Raw genomic sequence first — 23,831 nt, forward strand, 5'->3', positions numbered from 1 at the left:
TATGAAGCATTTACTTTCTGGAATCCATCTGCCTTTTAGCTCAGGTATGTAGGCAGGAGGATGTACATAGTTGAGAACACCCCTCCTCCAGATGAAACGGGGGAAAAAAATGCTCACGAAGACTCCTGATATGTGTGACATCATTTTGGCCTAGACTGGAAACCACTGAAGAAATGTAAAAAAGAAATGAAGAGCTGTTCACACCCCAAAAACCCACTCCACAACCGTTCTCGATGTGTTTCTGCATGCACATTTATAAAACGTTTTTGACGTGTTTTCAAATGCATTCCAGATGCTTTTTTGTTCCTGTGTTTTCCTTTTTTTCTTCACTGTACTGGGTCCGGTGATTTTTTGATGCGTTCCAGTGTGTTTTTGATACCTTTTACCGCATTCCAGTATAGCCCAGTGCATAAAAATTCTACTTTTTTTTTTTTTTTTTCTGAGGCTGGAACACCCTGGAATTGACTGCATTGGTGTGAGCCATATACCCTACTTTCCATGTGTTTTCAGTGCAGAAAAAAAACACAGTGGACTGCATGTGATGTGAACTGGCCCTAAAACCATAAAATATACCATACCTTCTTTTCTATTTTCTAATGCTAGCAGCCTAGCATTAGGATTAAAAATAGTTCATGTTGATTGAGATAGTTTATAACCACTGTTGTCATTAAATGCATGTGCAGATAGTAGAAACGCCTTCATTTGACTTGGTATGAGTTTTTTCCCTGGGCAGTGGAACTCCGACTTGGAGAGGGTGGGGTAATATTTGAGCCATTGAGGAGTACTGAACTGTAGATGTGATGGCAAGAAACATGCCGAGAGGAGGGAATCCTTATCAGCCTACTGCTGTTACTTTGTTTTTGCATGTTGGCGCCCCGATGACGTCGGACGCTGCTCCACAGCGCATGCGCGGCAGCGCCATACGCTGCCGGGCCGGGGGATCATAGCGGACACCAAGATGTGGTTGTTAGTCCACTGGAGACGGATTTGGGGTTGTATGGGGCTCCCCTTTGGTGGGCCTGATTTACTCCCCACACCTCTGTACCAGGACCATCTGATGTTCCCCCACTCATGACACTCCACATATTATTTTATACCACTTGTTGTATGCACATATATAGGGGGACCCAGTCACATGTTGGATCGGTGATCAACTGTTCACAATCCATGCATCCCATCGCTATCTAGCCACCTTTTAATGTAAGTAGCCACTCGATTGTTCGATTATACTCAGCCTTGGATTTATTACTATGGTGCACTTACAGTGCACTGTCACTCCCCTCCCCCATTTTACCTTTTTGGGGGAGTAGATTATTTTAGAACATAGGTTCTGCATATGTATGCTGGGTCCTATATGTGTGCATATATTTCTCTTTAATATCAGGAATGGCCTTCCCTTTCATGTGATCCTCGTGAGCTCCTGTTTGCTTGGTTTGCAGTGCCCCTAGTTGGCTATTTCTTCCCATTTACCATCAGCGCTCCAATCCTTTGGCTGCCCTCATTAGAAGTCTGTAATGCAACGGGGCGCGTTTCATCCAGGTGTATCATGCAATTACTGAATCTGATCATATAATGTGGGTACATGCTTCCTTCATGAAAATTATGTGAATGTACCTGTAAATATACTACTTATATTATTTTTCTATCAAATGATTATGTATACTGATATGTCGACTACAAGAAAAATGGTTACAGGGGCGTGTCCAAAGGGTGGTGATAAATAACGTGTACTCAGACTGGTCTGGAGTGGTAAAGGGGGGTCCCCCAAGGCTCAGTCCTGGGACCAGTTTTGTTCAATTTATTCATCAATAACATTGAGGACGGGATCAGTAGCTCAATCTCCGTTTTATCTGATAACACAAAAATATGCAGGGCAATAACTTCTCATCAAGATATAGAAATCTTACAGAATGACCTGAACAAAATGATAGAGTGGGCAACTAGATGGCAAATGAGGTTTAATGTGGAGAAGTGTAGGTATTACACTTGGGGGCTAAAAACATAAATGCAAATTATGCTCTGGGGGGGAACCTCTGGGGGAATCCAGAATGGAGAAGGATTTGGGGGTTCTAGTAGAACATAGACTAAGTAATAGCATGCAATGTCCAGCTGCAGCTGTCAAAGCCAGGAGAATATTGGCATGCATAAGGAAGGGGATGTATTCCAGAGATAAAGCTATAATCCTACCACTTTATAAAACCATGGTCCGCCCACATCTGGAGTATTCTGTCCAGTTCTGGTCACCAATCCTCAGAAGGGATGTGCTGGAACTGGAGAGAGTCCAAAGAAGGTCAACTAAACGATTTAGGGGATTGGAGGACCTTAATTACGAGGAGCGATTACAAGCGCTTAATTTATTCTCCTTGGAGAGGAAATGCCTGAGAGGGGACATGATAGCAATTTACAAATACCTCAATGGTGATTCCAGCATAGGAAAAAAAATGATTTTAGTCTCAAGGAGTGTAAGAGGACACGTGGCCACACAATGAGATTAGAGGAGAGGCGGTTTAACCTTAAACTGCATAAGGGGTTCTTCACTGTAAGGACGGGGAGAATGTGGAATTCTCTTCCACAATTGGTGGTAGCTGTGGAGAGTATGGCTACTTTTAAAAGTCTCTGGGATGTGCATCTCACAGATCACAACATTCAGGGTTATGGGAAATGATCAGGCCACTGACACACACTTGTACAGGTTGAACTGGATGGACTGTTGTCTTTATTCAACCTCAACTACTATGTAACTATATCTGTCATTACGCCTGTAGACAGAGTACATTGCGCTCATCCCACCTCATCTCATGACATCACTCCCGGGTACTCGGCGCCAGATTCCAAAAAATGACAGCATTCAAAACAGACAAACTTGGCGTTTTTGAATGCTTTTAAGTGCAGAGGAGGATTTTGGAGTCTTTTAGACCCCCAGATCCCTCCACAACAGTACCTTTCAAGTAAAAAAATAAATAAAAAATATATATATTTTTTTTAAATGTACAAAAATATCGGCCGTTACGCGATGACCAAAATATCGGTATCGGCAATGAAAAAAACTATACCGGTCGATCACTAGTAATCAGTGCTAAAAATATGCACTGTTACTGTAATAATGACACGGGCAAGGAAGGGGTTAACCCAGGGGCGATCAAAGAGTTAAGTGTGAGCCTGGGGGGTGTTTTCTAACTGGGGGGGGGATTTGTAAAATCAATACAGAGACCTGTGTTGTAAATAGGAGGAACACAGGAGCTCGGCATTCATTGCTGAGAGAACAACCGTCTGCTGTGCTTACAACAGCAGACCACCGCTCTCTCTTCACAGGGAGCGATCGCGGGTAAGTGGGTGCACGAGCGCCCCCCAGGATCACTCCCGCGGACCGCCATACAGGTACGGCGATTTGCGGGAACCTGCTGCTGTATATAGGTGGCGGCTGGTCGGCAAGTGGTTAGGTGGATGTTATCAGCTCTGTACGACACTGTATGATGATTTATTCATTGTTCTTAAAGAGGAAGTAAACCCTCCTCAGGAAGTTGTACCTATAGGTAAGCATATATTAAGGCTTACCTATAGGTACTGTAAATATCTCCTAAACATGCACCGTTTAGGAGATATTTACCTTTAATGCAGCCAGTGACGTCACTGGCGCATGCGCTCTGAAGGAACGGCAGATCGTGCCGTTCCTTCAGAGCCCCGTGCCGTGACCGTCGGCTCCCGCGCGCGTGCGCGGGAGTGACGTCACCGCGGCTCCGGCCAATCAGATGGCCGGATGCCGCGATCCCGGAAGACGGGCGACTATACATGTCGCCCGTCATACAGGTAAGCGGACGGCACGGCGGGGGCTCGTTCTAAGGTAAGTATTTCATAATGAGCTAGTATGCGATGCATACTAGTTCATTATGGGTTTCTCTTTCAGGATGTAAAGAAGAGAAAAAATTTTTTTCTCGGTGTACAACCTCTTTAAAGTGTATCGTGAGTTTCATCATGTTTACTTTATGTATCTAATAAAAACTTTTTGATTTTATACTTGCATTTTGACACTATTTACTGTAAAGTCCCAATGGGGTTCGTTCTTCCTTTGCACAGTATTGAGGGATGTGGCAGAGAGTCTTTGACTGACCTATATCAACAATAAGCTTGATCTTTCTTTCTATTGCTATTACTTTGTTCGATCACAGGCTGGGGCAGATAGGCCACCCTGCTGTATTGCTTAGCTGGCTCTGCTGTGTGGTTGCATGTGTGGATCTCAGGACTGGCTGAACAGAATAATAAAATCCTTTGACACATAACACCGCTCTCTTTATATGTATTGTAAATGTGTATTTTCCCGTTTTTTGCATGTAGCTATTATTATTATACAGGATTTATATAGCGCCAACAGTTTGCGCAGCGCTTTACAATATGAGGGAAGACAATACAGTTACAATACAATTCAATACAGGAGGAATCAGAGGGCCCTGCTCGTTAGAGCTTACAATCTAGAAGATTTAAGCTTTAAATGTAATTAACCACTTTTAACCCATTAATTTTCTTGAATATAGAGAAGGCGTTGTTTCTATAACATTACAGGTGTGGTCATTACAATATTGTGTGTCTGTGTTTTGTCAGGGAATGGCATTCACACTTGAAGAACGTCTGCAACTTGGCATTCACGGCCTCCTTCCTCCATGTTTCCTGAGCCAAGATGTACAAGCTCTGCGTGTCATCAAGAGTTATGAAACAAAGGCCAGCGATCTGGACAAGTATGTTTAAAGTTTGTTTAATTTTCATTTGAGATGTGTGTGGCCGGGTTCCAGCTGGGTAACTGCTGGCAGATAGAAGCAGTTGTGTTTTTTTTTTTTTACCGTGTTCCATTATAACACAGGCAGCACTTTATTGCTTAACCACTTGCCTACCGGGCACTTTCACCCCCTTCCTGCCCAGGCCAATTTACAGCTTTCAGCGCTCTCACACTTTGAATGAAAATTGCGCGGTCATGCAACACTGTACCCAAATTGAATTTTTGTCATTTTTTTTTTTCTCACACAAATAGATCTTTCTTTTGGTGGTATTTAATCACCACTGGGTTTTTTAACTTTTGCTAAACAAACGATAAAAGACCAAAAATGTAAAAAGAAATTAAGAAAAAAACAACATTTTCATAGTTTGTTATAAAATTTTACAAACGGGTAATTTTTCTTCTTCATTGATGTGTGCTGGTGAGGCTGCACTGATGGGCACTGATGTGCTGCACTGATCGGCACTCATAGGTGGAACTGATAGGCGCTGATGAGGCAGCGCTGATGTGGCGGCATTCGGCAAGTGGTTAAAATCACATTTTGTTGCTTTGAAGCCTGAAACGAAGAGAGACAAAGTTTTTTTTTTTTGTTTTATCCAGCTGTATCTAGTCAGTGCAACTTATAACATCCAAGTGAAAGCTATAACACCAACATGTCGGGTAAAAAAATTCAAAAACAGAGTTGGAGAAAGGATCACCCCTTGTTCCAGTATTTTGTTGAACCACCTTTTGCTTAAATTAGAGCCTTTAGTCTGTTGGGATGTCTCTACTAACTTTGCACATCTAGACTTTGCAATATTTGCCCACTCTCCTTTGCAGAACTGCTCACGTTCAGTTTAAAGCTGAATACACACTTTACAATTGTCTTTAGATTTTCTCCTTTAGATTTACCAAAACCATATAATATAAGGTCAAACCTAAACACTTTCAATTTGTATGCAGTCAGGCAGGCCCTTGCACTACATAGTTAAAGATAAATCTAAGAGAAATCAAACAATAAAACTTGTATAGTGTGTATCCAGCCTTAAATTTGATGGTGACCGTTTGTGGACTGCAGTCTTCAAGTAATTTCACAGATTTTCAATGGGATTTAGGCTGGGCTCACACTTATGTGAATTGGATGCGTTTCCCCGCATCCAATTTGCATGTCAGGAGCCTGTGACTGGCTCTCAATGGAACCGATTCACACCGCTCCAGGACGGTTGCGGAGCAAATTGCACAGGAGTCTTGTGCGTCTTCTAATCTGTTTCAGGTCCAAATTCAGCAAAAAGTTTGGACTGAAATCGGATCTGAAAAGGTGAACCGGAACACACTGGACCCCTGCTGTGAGCAGCTCTACACGGAGGTGTGAACTCGGCCTCAAGTCTAGGCTCTGACTAGGCCATGCAAGGACATTTCTCCTTCAACCACTGTGTGGTCATTTTTGCTGTGTGCTTAGGGTCATTGTCATGTTGGAAGATAAACCTTCTTCCCATTAACAACTTTTTGGCAGAGGGAAGCAGATTTTCATCAAGAATTTGATGGTATTTTGCCCCATCCATTTTTCCTTCTATCCTGACAAGTGCTCCAGTCCCTGCTGCAGAGGAACACCCCCATAACAGGATATTACCTCCTCCATGCTTTACTATAGGAATGGTGCTATTTGGATGGGGACCTGTATTCGATTTCCGCCAGACCTATCGTTTGGTGTTGAGGCAAAATAATAAATTTTAGTCCCACCTGACCATAAACCTCAGAATCTTCAAGGTGCGTTTTAGCAAAGCTCCGTCATTACTGCATGTGGTCCTTCTTGAGGAGTGGGTTTTTTCTTTCAACACTCCCATACAAGCCACGTTTTGTGGAGAATTTGTGATATTGTTGTCACATGAACACAATGACCACTCTGTCATAAATTCGTGCAACTGCTTCAGATTTGCTGTTGGCCTCTTGGTAGCCTCTCTGACCAATTTCCTCCTGGCTCTTTTATCCTGGGAGGGTCTACGTTGTACTAAATACCTTCCACTTCCTAATAATAGACATCACCGTGCTTCTATACATTGATAAAGCCTTTGAATTTTTTTGGGATCTATCTCCTGACGTGCCTGTCCACAACTTTATCCTGGTTACAGTGCCTTGCCACCTATAGTTGTTGATTGTTTGCTTCAGTTGCACTTATCAGGGACTGAAATGCTCCAGGAAAGCTGTTTTCATGCTGAGCCAATCAAAATGACCACAGCCGATCACAGTTGAAAGTCACATGGCTTTGTGTGCCATTGAGAAGGTGATTAGCTAGACCTGATTGAGTTTACCAGTCATTTTTAGGAGGAGAGTGATTATTTTTCCAACTTGTTCATTCTGTTTTTACATTTATTTTTTTTCTCACATGTTGGTATTATGTCTTTCACTTGGATGTTATAGCTGGATAAAACAAAAACTGTGTCTGCTTTTCAGGGTTCAAAGCAACACAATGTGATTATTTTAAGGGGGGGGGATATTTTCTATAACCATTGTTTTAACTTTACAAGAAAAATTTACTTTATTAGGCTTAGACTGTTACCTCTGCAAGTAATTAGTTAAAATATACACTTTTATTCATTTAAATTCATATAAGATATATTGCTACATTGCATTGGGTCTATCCTTTAGAAGTATTCAATATAATGGTGACCTATTCTGGTGTAGCAATAAATCTCATATCTTAGATTTGTTATATATATGATATATTTCTATATTTGATTGCAGGGGTCCACAAGTGTCTTACTTCACTGTATGTTCTGTAAAAGTTCAACTTTGCTTAAAGTGGTTCTAAAGGCTAAATACTTAACTACCATTTACCATTTTCTGCATTGGGGTAAAAAACCTAATGAAGCTACCCCCAGCTCCACTTTATACTTACATCTCAAGCACAATGTACATGAGGGCAGTGGCTCTTGGCTCACTCCCTCCTAATTGGCTCAGAGACAGCAGCGGGAGCCCTTGGCTCCTGCTGCTGCCAATCAGATCCAGCGAGGAGGGAGCAGGGGGCGAGGTCAAGCTGTGATCTGTGTGTCTATGGACACACAGAGCCTGGCTCAGGAGTGAGCTTGCACGAGTGCCCCCATAGCAAGCAGCTTGCTATGGGGGCACTCGGCAGCGAGTAGGAGCCATGAACACCGACGGGGGACCCCAGAAGAGGAGGATCGGGGATACTCCTTGCAAAACACCATTACACAGAGCAGGTTTGATGTGGTGGTATAAAAAAAAAAAAATTAAGGGTTTACAATCACTTTAAGAATCAAACCTATAGAGTATTTCCAAATAGACAAGTGTGTTTTAATCCAAGGACAATATACAGTATGTCTCTCTCCCTTTTTGCAAACTGCAATCAGTTAGTAATACAGCAAATTAACTCAATCAATATCTTTATCATGGTGTGTTTGTTCCCTCTAAAGGACTGAAATATAACAGATGTAGATAAATCCAGTAGGATTCCTTTTAATCCATTAGCTGTGGTTTGTATGAGAAATGGAGATTATTATGGAAATTGCAGGTAAAAAAACAGAAACTTGGACAATCTGCAAGACAAGGGAATATTTGCCTTGAAGGTTGTCCTGTGTTCTGTACCTGTAATTTACATAATAATCTCCATTTCTCATACAAGCCATGGCTAATGGATTAGGAATCCTAATGAATATATCTACATCCATTCTATCTCAGTCCTTTATGTGGTGACAGAATACCATATTAAAGACATGGATTAGATTCATTTTTATTTCAGATTTGTAATAACTGGCCAGGTCACACTAATAACCTCCCCGATAATCATTTTGCCTTAACGACTGTGGAAGTAATGAAGGAACATCCACTTAAGGCTGATATAGTAAAGGGCGTAAATTGCTATCCGCTTTTCATTATACTTTACAGGGATATACAGTATACACCATGGTAGGCATTTTACAATCCATTCAAAACTTTGCTATGAAGTCTGCAGTGAGCCACAGAGTTCTTTCTGCAGAGCGCAATACACATTTTGTAAGGCATGCCACTGTTCCGTTAAGTGTCTAATGCTCTTGTATTAAAATCAGGTGGGATTTAACCACTTGCCTACTGTGCACTTAAACACCCTTCCCATCCAGGCCAATTTTCAGCTTTCAGCGCTCGCACACTTTGAATGACAATTGCGCGGTCATGCTACACTGTACCCATATGAAATTTTTATCATTTTTTTCACACAAATAGAGCTTTCTTTTGGTGGTATGTAATCATCTCTGGGTTTTTTATTTTTTACAAAAAAAAAGAATAAAGACAGAAAATTTTGAAAAAAAAAACAGTTTTTCTTATTTTCTGCGAGTAAATTTTGAAAATAAATTTTTCTCCCTCACTGATGTGCGCTGATGAGGCTGCACTGATGGGCACTGATGGGCTGCACTGATGGGCACTGATGAGGTGGCACTTATGGGCACTTATGGGCACTGATGAGGCGGCACTTATGGGCACTGATGAGGAGGTACTAATATGCCGCACTGATGAGCACTGATAGGCGGCACTGAGAGGTGGCACTGCTGGGCACTGAGAGGTGGCACTGCTGGGCACTGAGAGGTGGCACTGACGGGCGGCACTGATGGGCACTGATGGGCACTGGCGGATGGCACTGATGGACACTGACGGGTGGCACTGATGAGCACTGATGGGCGGCACTGATGAGCACTGATGGGCAGCACCATCAGTGCCCACACTCAGTGCCCATAGTGCTGCCAGTCAGTGCTCATCAGTGCCTAGATGAGCAGGCACTGATGGGCACTGACTGGCAGCACTATGGGCACTGATTGTGGGCATTGATGGGGGCACTGATGGCGGGCACTGTGGGCACTGATGGGGGGGCAATGTGTGTGGTTTTTTTACCTTCAGTAATCAGGGCACTGGTGATCAGTGCCCTGATTACATTTGTCTGTGTCCCCAGCGGCTGTCGGCTCCCCCTCCTTCCTCACACTGCAGTGTCTGTGTGAGGAAGGAGCGCCGGCGATGAGAAATGATCTCATATGTTTACATATGAGATCATCTCTCATTGGAAGGCTTGATCACGTGGTGAATGGCCGCTGTGATTGGCCATTCACCACGATCTGTGATCGGCCGTGTCCAAGGGACACGGCCAACACAGATTCTCCCCGATGCGCGCACGCGGGAGCGCGCGGGGGGGCGTGTCACTGGAGGCCTCCCGAAAATTCAAGTCCGCGCTGCAGCCGTATATAGGCTGTAGCGCGGATGAGAGGGGGTTAAACAAATAATAATATGGACATTAATAAATAATATCAATATTATTAACACCCACTTCTACCCCATTCAATAGGGGGATATTTGATAGTACCAGTTATCACTGTAAATCTTTGTGTGTTTTTTTTTTTTTTCTTTTTAGTTTTTTTGTATGCCTCTAGTTTTTGTTTTATGTAATATTTCCTTACCAGTAACTAAGCTGTTCATGTTTAATTCTTTATACAAAATAATATTTTACACCTACAAGTAATGATGTGTTTCATTGCTGATCTACCCCTCTCAAATAGTGAGAAGTGGGTGTTGATGAATAATATTGATATAATTTATTATGTCAATATTATTATTATTATTATTAATATATGTGTATGTATGTATGTATGTATGTATATGTATATGTATATGTATATATATATATATATATATATATATATATATATATATATATATAGTGGCGATCGAAAGTTTGGGCACCCCAGGTAAAGATTTGTATTAATGTGCATAAAGAAGCCAAGAAAAGATGGAAAAATCTCCAAAAGGCATCAAATTGCAGATTAGACATTCTTAAAATATGTCAACAAATGTTAGATTTTATTTCCATCGTTGACACTTTCAAAATTACAGAAAACAAAAAAATGGCGTCTGCAAAAGTTTGGGCACCCTGCAGAATTTATAGCATTCACTGCCCCCTTTGCAAGGCTGAGGCCTACCAGTGTCGTGGATTGTTCTCAATCATCATCTGGGAAGACCAGGTGATGTCAATCTCAAAGGTTTTAAATGCCCAGACTCATCTGACCTTGCCCCAACAATCAACACCATGGGATCTTCTAAGCAGTTGTCTAGAAAACTGAAACTGAAAATAGTTGACGCTCACAAAGCTGGAGAAGGCTATAAGAAGATAGCAAAGCGTTTTCAGATGTCAATATCCTCTGTTCGGAATGTAATTAAGAAATGGCAGTCATCAGGAACAGTGGAAGTTAAAGCAAGATCTGGAAGACCAAGAAAAATATCAGACAGAACAGCTCGCAGGATTGTGAGAAAAACAATTCAAAACCCACGTTTGAATGCACGATCCCTCCAGAAAGATCTGGCAGACACTGGAGTTGTGGTACACTATTCCACTATAAAGAGATACTTGTACAAATATGGTCTTCATGGAAAAATCATCAGAAGAAAAACTCTTCTACGTCCTCACCACAAAAATCAGCGTTTGAACTTTGCAAATGAACATATAGACAAGCCTTATGCATTTTGGAAACAAGTTCTGTGGACCGATGAGGTTAAAATTGAACTTTTTGGCCAGAATGAGCAAAGGTACATTTGGAGAAGAAGGGGCACAGAATTTAATGAAAAGAACCTCTGTCCAACTGTTAAGCACGGGAGTGGATCAATCAATGCTTTGGGGTTGTATTGCAGCCAGTGGCACAGGGAACATCTCACAAGTAGAAGGAAAAATGGATTCAATAACATTTCAGCAAATTTTGGATGGTAACGTGATGCCATCTGTGAAAAAGCTGAAGTTAAAGAGAGGATGGCTTCTACAAATGGATAATGATCCTAAACACACCTCGAAAGGGGATTACATCAAGAGGCGTAAACTGAAGGTTTTGCCATGGCCTTCACAATCTCCTGACCTCAACATGATTGAAAATCTATGGATAGCCCTTAAAGATCAGTGCGTCACAGACAGTCCAGAAATCTCAAAGAACTGGAAGACTTTTGTAAGGAAGAATGGGCAAAGATACCTCAAACAAGAATTGAAAGACTCTTGGCTGGCTACAAAAAGCATTTACAAGCTGTGATACTTGCCAAAGGGGGCAGTACAAGATAATAACTCTGCAGGGTGCCCAAACTTTTGCAGACTCCATTTTTTTGTTTTCTGTTATTTCGAAAGTGTAAATGATGGAAATAAAATCTAACTTTTGTTGACATATTATAAGAATGTCTAATCTGTAATTTGATGCCTTTTGGAGATTTTTCCATCTTTCCTTGGCTTCTTTATGCACATTAATACAAATTTTTACCTGGGGTGCCCAAACTTTCGATCCCCACTGTACATACCAAACCTGTGGGATTCCCTCTAGAAGCTGGAAATCACTCTAGTACACACCTTTGATCTCCACTTGCCTCTGGGTCCCATGTCAAGCACCTGCCCTGTTGCATCATAACACAAGTCGGCCGCTTAGCTCGGGCCCCATTCAGAGATTGCTTTGCATTCTCTCAATGAATGCAAAGTGTTCTCTGATTGGATGAGGTGGAGAGGCAGGTAGGTGACATCACGCTCTCCACCTCCTCTGATCAGGGAATGCTGTGCAATTTTTGCAAAAATACAAAGCCTTCTCTGAATGTAACCTGTGCTTAGCGGCCCACCTGTGTTCACAATGCAGCAGGCCAGCCACTCAGCTTGGGACTGAAGAGCAAGTGGAGGTCACTGGAGCAGCCATGTCTACTACAGTGATTTTCAGTAACTAGAGGGATCCCACAGGTATGGTTTATACATACAATAGTTGGTCCATTGTAACTATGTAAAAAATGGAGTAAAGCAGCACATACTTTATGCACTTTTCTTTCCTTCCACCTGTGGAAGCAAGAAAATTGCTCGATTTCCCCATCAACACTGATTGTTGGCAATCCCTCCCACTGCGCTATTGTGTTCTGTCGACAGGGAACCAATTTGTGATTAATGTTGCCGGCTTATGGCCTGCGGCACTAATCGTTCAGAAAAACCTTAACAGGCTCGTTGTATACAAGTCAATCAAAGGATCAACATGCGTACAACCAGGGTGCCCATACAGGGAAATTTGTGCGGCCCTTGCTGAACCAGTAGAATTTAGATCCGTGGGTGGGCTGGGTTAACACACACACACACACACACAAAGCACAAAGCACAGTGCCCTTCTTTACAAATGTAATTTGAACTCGGGTTACCACATACTCCACAGTGCATTTTAAGTACATAGTAAGTGCTAATTTTTTTTGTTTATTTTTTAACTGCACGTAGGCTTTAAGGCAGAACTTAAGGCCATCCGCCCTCATTGTAGGGCTGCTTTTATACGTATGCAATTTTCTCATGGATTTGTTGGCTTTTTGGGCTTAAATCCCTCTGAACCCCAGGAGTAGTGATGAGGTCAAGCATGTTCAGACTGGGATCCGAACCCACATATATAGGCCATTCATCTTTGGCTGGGGCATTCTCCTCACCACAGCTGCACGTATACAAAGGGCATCTACATGTGCCATTGCAGGGCAAGGAAAGCCCCAGCTGCAGATAAGTAACCTATACTGGTGACCACATTCTGGTGGGCTCTAACACATGGATTTTCATCCTAGTCCTAACCTGCACAAGCTCATCCCTGCCCAGGAAAGCTAAACCACAGCTCCAACTAGGACCAGTTCACTTCACAGCTTTGAAAACCACCTTCATTAGAGCTGTGTCCATGGGTGGCATCAGTGATTGATTGTCATGAGATACAGCAGCAAGTTTAGGGTTCCATATAGGTCTGTTTTTGTGCTCAAGTTTGCCCCCCCCCCCCCCACAGGCCTATGCTACGTCGAACGTGGAAAAATACCAATGACATTGATACATGGTCTTAATTTATGGAACAATACAACATATGTCCAGAACAAGAAAAAAAAGAGCTTTAATTACATTACATAACCATCTCCATGGCTTATCTTGACCTGTTACTAAATATAGAATAGACGTATTGCTTATTGACAGATAAAAGAGACATGCCAGAAGAGTTGGAGCTATAGATATAAATTTGTTTTATTCTCACTTTTTCACTGTAACTAGTTAAATATTATCTGGTTGCCACAACCACCAGAAACCAAACTAGGAGGTCCATAGCTCAAAATTGACCACACAGTATATAAAGTTTCATTGCAAAGAAAAAAAACCAGGACATGGTTTACATACGGCAATGGGGGTTCTGTTTTAACTTTCCCTTCTGTTAACCTTCAGATACATCATCCTGATGACTTTGCAAGACAGGAATGAGAAGCTCTTCTATCGCGTGCTGACTTCAGACATCGAGAGGTTCATGCCTATTGTATACACACCCACGGTGGGCTTGGCATGTCAGCAGTACGGCTTGGCCTTCAGAAGACCACGGTGAGAAATGTGTTATTGGATGGTTTCCAGCACATACATTGTGTAAAGTATAATGCAATGCTTCTTCTGTCATAGCAGGCATAGGCTTTGGGCACCTATAAGCAGCTTTGTGAACATTCCATACTCAAAGCCCATTTTGTAGGCATTTGACTAAGGTGCCTATGAACTATTATATTAGCTCTTTTAACCCTGGTTGCTTGAGCATTTTTAGACTCCATCACCCCATATTGGCCAGCTTCTGCTGATACCACATCTCTGTCCAACTGTAGGAAAGCAGCTGACCACTCTTCTACAATAGCAGAATAGCCGAACAAGAGATGACACAACTCTCTGTCAGTAACAGCAGGGTAACAGCAGGCCCTGCTTGTAAAATCTTCATGACCGCAATCCCAAAGAGTAATGTTCTTGGGCATGGAGGCCCCTGTTCAGAGAATGTTTAATGTAGGTTTTTTTCCACCTGTGCCCGCTTCTGGTCCTAAGGCAGTGCTGTCAATGACAGCTGCCAGTCTTTTATGCGGGTCATACATGGGTCAAATTCCAAACAAAATTTTTTTCAGCCCACCACTCACGCGCATTTTTTTTTTTCATTATATTTCTTACATAAAGTCCCATCATTGATTAGAAATTGTTTGTTTTTCAAAACATTTCTAACATGCCCGGTCACTCAAATTCGATGGGTGCACAAAAATCGGCCATTGCTGTGGCCCACTAATGGTGCAAAATTCGAACAAAAACATTTTTAGTTACGATTGTATGGCCAGCATTGGAGCCGTTTCACACTACTCCGACTTGGGGACTTGTGTGCCCTCAAGTTGCCCCAAGTCTCTTGTCAACACAAATTCAATGTAAATGAATGAGAGCCGTTTTAATATGCACTACTGAAGTCGCACCGGCTTCAGAAAAGGTTCCTGTACTACTTCAAGGTGACCTCTATCCGACTTGTGCCCATAGACTTCAATGGGAGTTGCCTCTAAATCGTATCCTTATCTATTTTCAAGCGACTGTGATCAGAATTTCCAGGAAGAAGAAATAGATTAGCCTGGCATTCCCCACAGACAAAGTCGCCTATCATTTACTGTAAGTCTCTTACAAGTCTCTGCTAAAAAGTTGCTCCTTCATGGGGCGACTTTCTGGTCGTGGTAGTGTGAACCGGCTATTAGACCGCATTCACACTGAAGCGGCACTACTTCGGGTGCGACCTGTGAAGTCGCGTGCACCGCGACTTCGGCGCGACTTGCACAGACTTCATATAGTGAATGGCTATACAAGTCGCTCCGAGGTCGTCCCGAAGTAGTACAGGACCCTTTTTCTAAGTCGGAGCGACTTGTGTCACTCCTATTAGAACGGGTCCTGTAGCAGTCAATGGACAGCGAGGGACCGCAACTTGTCAGGCTGACAAGTCGCCTGACAAGTCGCGGTGGTGTGAATGGAGACTGAGACTAGTTATTTGGAAACTGCACTACTTGGATCATAAACACTGTGACAGCTGGTCCAGTCATCACATGTGCTTTGTTTGCAAACCAACCTACTGGTGGCTGCCACTTTTTCACAGTCTGCTGACTGTGTCAGTCACTGTGGAATACGGTATATAAAAACAGATTTTAAAAAGTGCTCTTTTATGGTTAACTATAAATAATGAGCTGTAAAAGTTTTTAAAATGCCGCATATTTTCAGTTTTGGATACTTTTGGTTTGTCAACATTTTTTAGGTATGCACAGTTTTAAACACTTGACATATATGGAATCATTTTACTCAACAGTCTTTTTTTTTTTAATTCTTCAATAAGGATTACAGTGTACTTGTGTTCATTAAAATTTATAGTGTATTTTTTTACTAAAAATATAAGTTTAACCACTTCAGCTCCGGAAGAAATGACGCCCTTTATGACCAGGTAATTTTTTGCGATACGGCACCGCATTATTTCAAAAATTGCACAGTCGTGTGACACTGTAACCAACCAAAAAAAATTTATGTTCTCTTTTTTTCCCCACAAACCACAAATAGAGCTTTCTTTTGATGGTATGTGATCACCTCTGCAGTATTTATTTTTTGCGCTATAAACAAGAAAAAACAATATTTTTTTACTCTTTGCTATAAAACATATCTAATAAAAAAAATGTAAAAAAATCTAATTTCTTCATCAGTTTCGGCCAATATGTATTGTGCTACATATTTTTGGTTAAAAAAAAAAAAAGTCCCAATAAGCGTATGTTGATTGGTTTGTGCAAATGTTATAGCGTCTGTAAATTATGGAATATATTTATGGAATTTTTATTTATTTTTTTTACTAGTTGTGTCGGCGATCAGCTACTTATGGCAGGACTGTGATATTGCGGCTGACAAAACAGACACCTAACTGAAACTTTTGACACTTTTTGGGAACCAGTGACACTAATACAGTGATAAGTGCCAAAAATATTCACTGTCACTGTACTGCCAAAAATATTCACTGTCACTGTACTGATGACATTGGCTGGGAAGGGGTTAAAATCATGGGTGCTCAAAAGGTTAACTGTGTGCCTAGCTGGTGATACAGTGTAGTGGGGGAGGTCTTTTACTAGTGGAAGGCATGGATCCATGTTCCTGCTATACAGAAACACAGGATTCTTGCCTTCTGTACTGACAGAATGGCAATCTGCCTTGTTTACAATGGCAGATCAGCATTCTGTCAGTATACAGAACGATCAGCGGGTGCTGGCGGACATCGGGTCCGAGGGTCCTGCTGATCAGCTCCCGCTGTGTAGAATCACAGCGGGAGCGAGCCACCGGCAGCGCGCACTTGCGCCCATTAATTAGAAGTGCAGGATTACCTATATACGTGATCCTGCGTGGCCACCCTGTAGCAGTAAAACTGTTATAGGGTGGTCGGCCAGCAGTTAACAGTCGCTCTAATATTGTGCATTCTGTATACAGAACGATCAGCGGGTTACTGGCGGACATCGGGTCCACGGGACCTGCTGATCAGTTCCCGCTGTGTAGAATTACAGCCGGAGCGAGCTATGCGCACTCACGCCTGATTCCCTGGAAGTGCAAGTTCACATATATATGTGATCCTGCGCAGCGCGGCTGCCGTGTAGCAGTAAAACTATAAAAATATTGTGCATTCTATATACAGAATGATCAGCGGGTGCCGGCGGACATCGGGTCCATGGGACCTGCTGATCAGCTCCTGCTGGGTAGAAAGCACAGCGGGAGTGAGCCACCGGCAGCGCGCATTTGTGCCCGATACTTAGAAGTGCAGGATCACCTATATATACACGTGATCCTGCGTGGCCACCCTGTAGCAGTAAAACTGCTATAGGGCGGTCGGCCAGCAGTTAACAGTCGCTCAAATATTGTGTATTCTGTATACAGAACGATCAGCGGGTGCCGGCGGACATCGGATTCTGCACAGCGCGGCGGCCCTATAGCAGTAAAACTGCTATAGGGCTGTCGACAAGTGGTTAATTACCAGTCTCTCAAATACTGTGCGACATAAAATTTACAACTACCATTATTTTATTCTCCTCCAGGAAATTCTCCTTAGGAAATATATAAATATACTGTATATGGATTTTTAAGTAATTCTGAAACCTAAAATCAACATTTAATCGTGGGGGGGGGGGGGGGGATGTACAAATCTTTTCAGCAGTGAAGTAGCCTAAATACTTTTTTTTTTTCTTTCAGTCTGCTTTAAAGTGAACTGGTGTTTCACATATTTACAAAGCAACAGCTTAACTTTGTGCCACTTCCCCAGCTTCACTCCTTTGTTGCCCTGCTACTACTGTTTGGCCACCAGAAGGCGAAGTAGAAAGTTTGATACTTCCGGGTCTGGGGAGCAGAGCATGTGACTCATTCCTTCCCGTGATAGCACTTGTGCTTGGTGATTGGTCGTTAAGTAGTAACATTCCTGGTGGGCTTAACAGGAAAGCAGGGAAGTGGCAGTATGTGCTTTTGACGAGGGTAACAACTAGGTGCCCTGCACTTTAAAGCGGTTCTTCAAACAGGTTTTCTAGAATCAGCAGGTACAATTACTATAGCTGATGACTTGTAATAAAGATACTCACCTGTCCAGGGATCCAGTGCTGTCCTCACCCGGGCCGGATCTTCTCCGTTTTTTGGGTCCCCGGAGCCAGTATATTAAAGGGTAATTCCACTTTCATGGGAAAAAATTAGGAAATAAAAAAAAAAAAGATTAATCTAGCGTATACAATTGCGATAGAAGTCATAAAGCAATTGAAGGTTATTAAAAATTACCTTTCCTTTTTATACTGCAGCCGCTGTATTTTTCTGTAAAGTGCAATACGATATGGCTACCTGGAGATGTTCTGTATATAAATGGTGTACAGAACACCCCCCAGAAACCTTTCCTGCTTGTGTGATTGGATGACTGATTTTCCCGGAAGTCTGCACTAAGACACAAGTCAGATTTTAGGAATCCCCCGCAGAATTCTTTTTTATTTTTGGTGAGATACTCCAAAAATACTCCCGTTTCGTCATCGGTGACGTCTTATCAGGGGCAGGCCGAACGTCCGATATATTACATGATCATTTACAGCTGGTATCATAGTTGGTTAAGTGACTGCTTGCCATTTCGTTCTTTTTGCTTGACCTAACGCAGATTTTTTCCTGTTTTATACTGTATATGCTTGGCTGCGGGCAAGGGAATGCCTTGGCTACAGAGACCGCTTCCTGGCGGGATAGCTCTGGTGGATTTGGACTAGTATGCAAACACTCCTAAGCTCATCCCTTCCAATCACACAGAAGCTGCTTTTGCCCAAAAAAATAGGGGCCTGTGAGTCGGTAGCCATACTAATCTGAAGAAACGCCACTTCAGGAGACAAAAAAGCATTTGGGGGTCTGATATTTATTTTCTTCTAGTAGCAGCATGGGGTAATGGTGGACAAAACATCATTTGTTTTAAATCTGCTTTCAAATTAAATTTTTGTCTCAGATTGCTATGGCTACACAAATTTTATGGGACTGACACCCTGCAGGAAAAATGTTCATAGACATGTTTATTACACAGGTATAGTAATATACTGCGCCAACCTCAATTCAATCCCACAAACACATAAATAAGCAGCCAACACAAGATCCTGAATATCAGATCAATAAAGCAATAGAAAATGGGTGTGCTTAATACGTGACAAACAACTAATGTCCATATCCAAAAGGAAAGGAAAATTCAGAGAGAGTATAATGAAAATCTTCTGTAAGTGGTAGAGGAACCGCCACCAGCACCCAATCGTGAAGCCTCTTACCAGACTGTATTGACCCTCATTACAAGGGTCAATATAAGGCAGGAACTCCTATATGTTACCGATATGATCGTAGGATTCTCCCAACAGTCACCCTGCGGTTCTTCTCCAGGTGCCAGATGATGACCTCAGATCATACAGAAAAAACACTCCTCATGGTGTTGTATGTCCAAAGAATTTTAATAAAAAGAATAAAATGTGTATAACACAGATTCACTTTAGGAAATAAGCATGGAAATCCGAACACGAAAGCCTACGGTATTTCCCAGAGCACAGTTTCACTTTAGGCTTATAATGCAAGCAAACAAGAAATACTAATGTACAGAATGTACGGCACTCACAAGAGAACTGTGATGGAATTTGCTTTTCAGGAAACCTCAATTATTCAGTAGGAAATTAGGGAAAAACCTCATTAGATCAGCAGAAAGCACTTGAACTGAAGATAAAACATTGTTTAGATGGTTTCCATGGAATTGGGGCTCCCTGCCCAAAACGGCATCCTGCCAATTTATTATTTTTCACATTTGGGACTTCCACGCCACATGAACCCTATCTTCCAGTTCAACCAAAATAATCAAAAACGTAAAAAAAAAAAAAAATCAAAAGCCTGTCTTTTTTATAATCCCTGACCTCATTACCTACGGCTTTTTATCTGCACTGATCTTCTGGGTCCCAGCCAAGTCATCAGCGTGCAATGGAAAATGGAAGTTCTGTCCTCTTAGGAAAACATGGAAATGGTACGGGGCTTGGACTTCCTATATACTCTTATCATTGATCTTGTGACTTAGACAATACAGAAGGTTCAGATAAGGTGACCCAAAATCTGCACGGTTTATTATATGTCGCAGTGTGGGGTAATGCAGCTATGATCTAAAGCCAGGGTGCTCTAAACATCTTAAAGCTCAACTATAGGGAATAAAATTAAAACCAAAAAGAATTTTGGTTCTGTATCTGCTAAATGATAAAAGAAAACACTGATACGTTTTAGCCCGTAGGGGCCTAAGTCAAAGTTGACACCTCTATGATTAAGGTCCCCAGGGTCTAAAACGCCTCAGTTTTCTTGTATCATGAAACTTTTACCCCTGGATATTTGGACACTGAGAATATGGTTTGGATTGCTTCAAATGGGACAGTAATATTTATCAACTATATATCTCGAGAAGTCCTCTCTTCGGCAGGACATATACTAAAATATATCTCGAGAAATATGTGAAGACTATTCCTGGCCTGTTTGATTCTGAACATGTTCATTGAAAGAGCTGGTCACATTGGCCTCTGTTCCATGTTCTTCAGAGTCAGAGATGGACAGTCTGTCACTAGTGGTCTCTTCCTATTGTCTGTGTATTGAGGTGTGATGTGTATTCTGTTAAGCTTGTCTGTCCCATAGGTAATTGTTAATGAACTCACATATTGTTTCTGTCCAGATGGCTAGATAATTAGTCCACGTTAATTCTATTTCTGTACACAATTCCATCGGCATATGATAATATAATCAGGCACCTGACCTAATGGGGTAATCTGATCCGGAGGGGGATGCTTCCTGTATATATTGTGTGAGAATGTTCAAATAAATGAGTTGACTCCCAGAACTGTGTGTTATCCAGTTACTGGAGGGGGATTTTGCCTTGGATATGTTAGTACTTCCTCAGCTTCTAGGATTATACAGCGGAGATGCCTAGGCTGGGTATTGGAGCTCTGCTACAATATTTAATTAAGGATGTCCTCTGCTGTTTATTCACTGGGTTGCCCACTGTGTTTCAGGTTGATGGTCTGCATCCGTTGGAGTTTGCCTAATGGTAGGGAATACTAGATATAATGTGTGTACCTAAATTTAAGTCTTGCAAGACATACCTTTTTTATGCCACTGATTCAACAAGGAATTAAATAAGTGGAAGAGCGACAGCCACAATAGCTTTGTGAGAGGGAATGGAGATATATAGAAAGCTGCAGAGAAATCTCACCACTGGAGTCTCTGGGAGAATTGGGAATTAAGCAAATATTCAAACCCCCTTGTTACCACCAAAGTCTAAAATGTTCTTATGTTATTTAGCCTTTATTCAGGTAAGGACATTTTTGCATATGAGGTACATGCTCTGTATGCAACTTCACAAGTAAGATTTATTTATTTATTTATTTTTTTCTTAATAGTTCCTATTTGACCTCTGTTAATTTTTAGCTAACCCTTATCCATACTAAATAACTCCTTCCTCCACTTCTCTGTTTTAACTTGCATATGCTTTTGCTTTTTGTTTATATTTCTTTGTAATCTTTTTTTAATTTTTTTGAAGTGTAAAACACTTTATTTCATTCATAAATAATGTTCTCATGCCTTGTACCAGATACATAGCTTTAATTATATTTTATGTAATGAACTGTTGCAGATCATATAAAATGGATTGGTCTGGCAGAAAAATGACGACCGATCACACGGAGGACGCCGACTCACTGTGACCAAAACTGAACCAAGCAGTGTAAGTTGGCTTCAGTTTTGCTCTCCACCTGCAGGAGAGCTGCTTCAGTTGCCTTTTGTCCCCCCAGTGGGGGCTAATCATTGAGGCCATTTTTCACTACTTGGTTCCCTTTTGGTCACAGTGAGTCAGCGTCCTGAGTGCGATCAGTTGCCATTTTTCTGTAACAAAAAGTTTACCTGTTGGCTATAGAGGTATTGGTGTGGTTATTAAATTAAATAAAGGAGACGTTTGTAGGGTTCTAAAGAAAGAAAAAACTCAATACACACTCCCCACTCTGGCCAATCTGGTGAACTGACAGCTCTGTCTCTGCATCCAGTGGTGCCTCTGTTGAGATTTCCCCCTCACCTTCAGCTCTTGTGATTAGTGTGCAGTGTGGTGCGCTGGAGGCAAAGAAACCACTCCGAGGCCGAGGTGGAGGAGATCAGTATATTGAGAAAGTCCAAACAATGTACAATCAGGCCCAGTGGATAGGAACAGCCAACCTGAGCCACTTACAAACATTAGCAGAGGGTTGTACTATTGAAATGATGCAGACAGCTTCTGCAGCATGCAGCGGGAATGTAGCTTGTCCACACCATACCCAAATGGGAGGCTTCCTAAGTGGAGATAGCATAGTCCCTGTACTTTCCCTGCTCTTTCCCTACTTTTTACTCTACTCTCTACCTGTTTCAACACTAGCCACTCGCACAAAGTGTGCCAAACTCGGGAGGCAGAGCCTTAAAGAGATACTGTCCTGACCCAACATGGCTGCTGGGGTGCACATGGGATGCCATCATCCAATTGGACAGCTGTCCCCCCTGGTGACCGTAGAAAGTCGGAGACTTTCTTCCCCCTTCTGTAATCCTGCTTTGGTTGAGCGCCACCTACAGTGGGGAGTACAGACTGCACCTACATACACACTGACTAGTAGGGGCTGGACACTACTGGCTCTGGTTCTCAGCTGTATGCTGAGAGACAGAACTGCTGTCAATCAGATACTGGAATATATCCTGACAATATTGCCTAGTCTAAGGTGACCAGATTTTAAAAATGAAATCTGGGGACATTATTTTTTTATTGGCAAATGGCACAGGACACAGAGGGCTGGGCACAGGACTGCTTAATACACAGAGGGCTGGGCACAGGACTGCTTAATACACAGAGGGCTGGGCACAGGACTGCTTAATACACAGAGGGCTGGGCACAGGACTGCTTAATACACAGAGGGCTGGGCACAAGACTACATAATACACAGAGCGCCGGGCACAGGACTGCATAATGCACAGGACTGCATAATACACAGAGCGCTGGGCACAGGACTGCATAATACACAGAGCGCTGGGCACAGGACTGCAAAATACACAGAGCACTGGGCACAGGACTGCAAAACGCAGAGCGCTGGACATAGGACTGCATAAGATACAGAGACCTCGGTATCCGAGCCATCAGGCTGTTCCTCAGCCAGTATGGGATGCCCGGTCTACGTTATTCTGGTCCTGAATCCGGGGAATAAAACGGGGACAGTGTCCTCAGTCCGGGGACTGTCCCTGGAAACCTGGGACGTCTGGTCACCTTAGCCTAGTCAGTCAGCTGCTAATGGTCAATATCTCACTGTCAACTACATTAGTAAATGTACTCCTGTGACCAAAAAACAGTAAGTACAGCTACAAAAAAAAGTCTTACTTTCACTACTCCTTTTAAAGGGGTAAACACATGTGTCTGTGCCACCCTCCTCTGACCCAATTTAATCTACCCTCCGCTTCCACAGGTCCACGCCTCAATCCTGCTGCCTCCGTTCTGCTGTTTGTTTGAATCCAGCAGTGCAAGCTTTCACTGTCCTGTCTCCACCTGTGCATTAGTGCCCTTAAGCTGGATACACACTATACAATTCTCTTTAGATTTTTTTCCTTTAGATTTACCAAATCCATATAATATGAGGTTAAACCTAAACACTTTTAATTTGTATGTAATCAGGCAGGCCCTTGCACTGCACAGTAGAAGGTAAATCTATAGGAAATCTAACGTAAAGTTATAAG

The 23,831-nt window shown here is 42.3% G+C and overlaps 1 protein-coding gene across 1 annotated transcript in view; it reads left to right on the top strand.

Moving 5' to 3' along the window:
- Nucleotides 1-23,831, top strand: part of ME3 (malic enzyme 3) — a 306,056-nt gene that overhangs the window by 62,422 nt on the left and 219,803 nt on the right. The window contains exons 2-3 of the mRNA XM_082248513.1: nucleotides 4,597-4,730; nucleotides 13,956-14,105. Of these exons, the coding sequence (XP_082104639.1) occupies nucleotides 4,597-4,730; nucleotides 13,956-14,105 (284 nt within the window). The remainder of the gene's footprint in view (nucleotides 1-4,596; nucleotides 4,731-13,955; nucleotides 14,106-23,831) is intronic.

The sequence above is a fragment of the Pelophylax lessonae genome, assembly GCF_965119305.1.
Source record: "Pelophylax lessonae genome assembly, chromosome: 2".
NCBI lineage: Eukaryota > Metazoa > Chordata > Amphibia > Anura > Ranidae > Pelophylax > Pelophylax lessonae.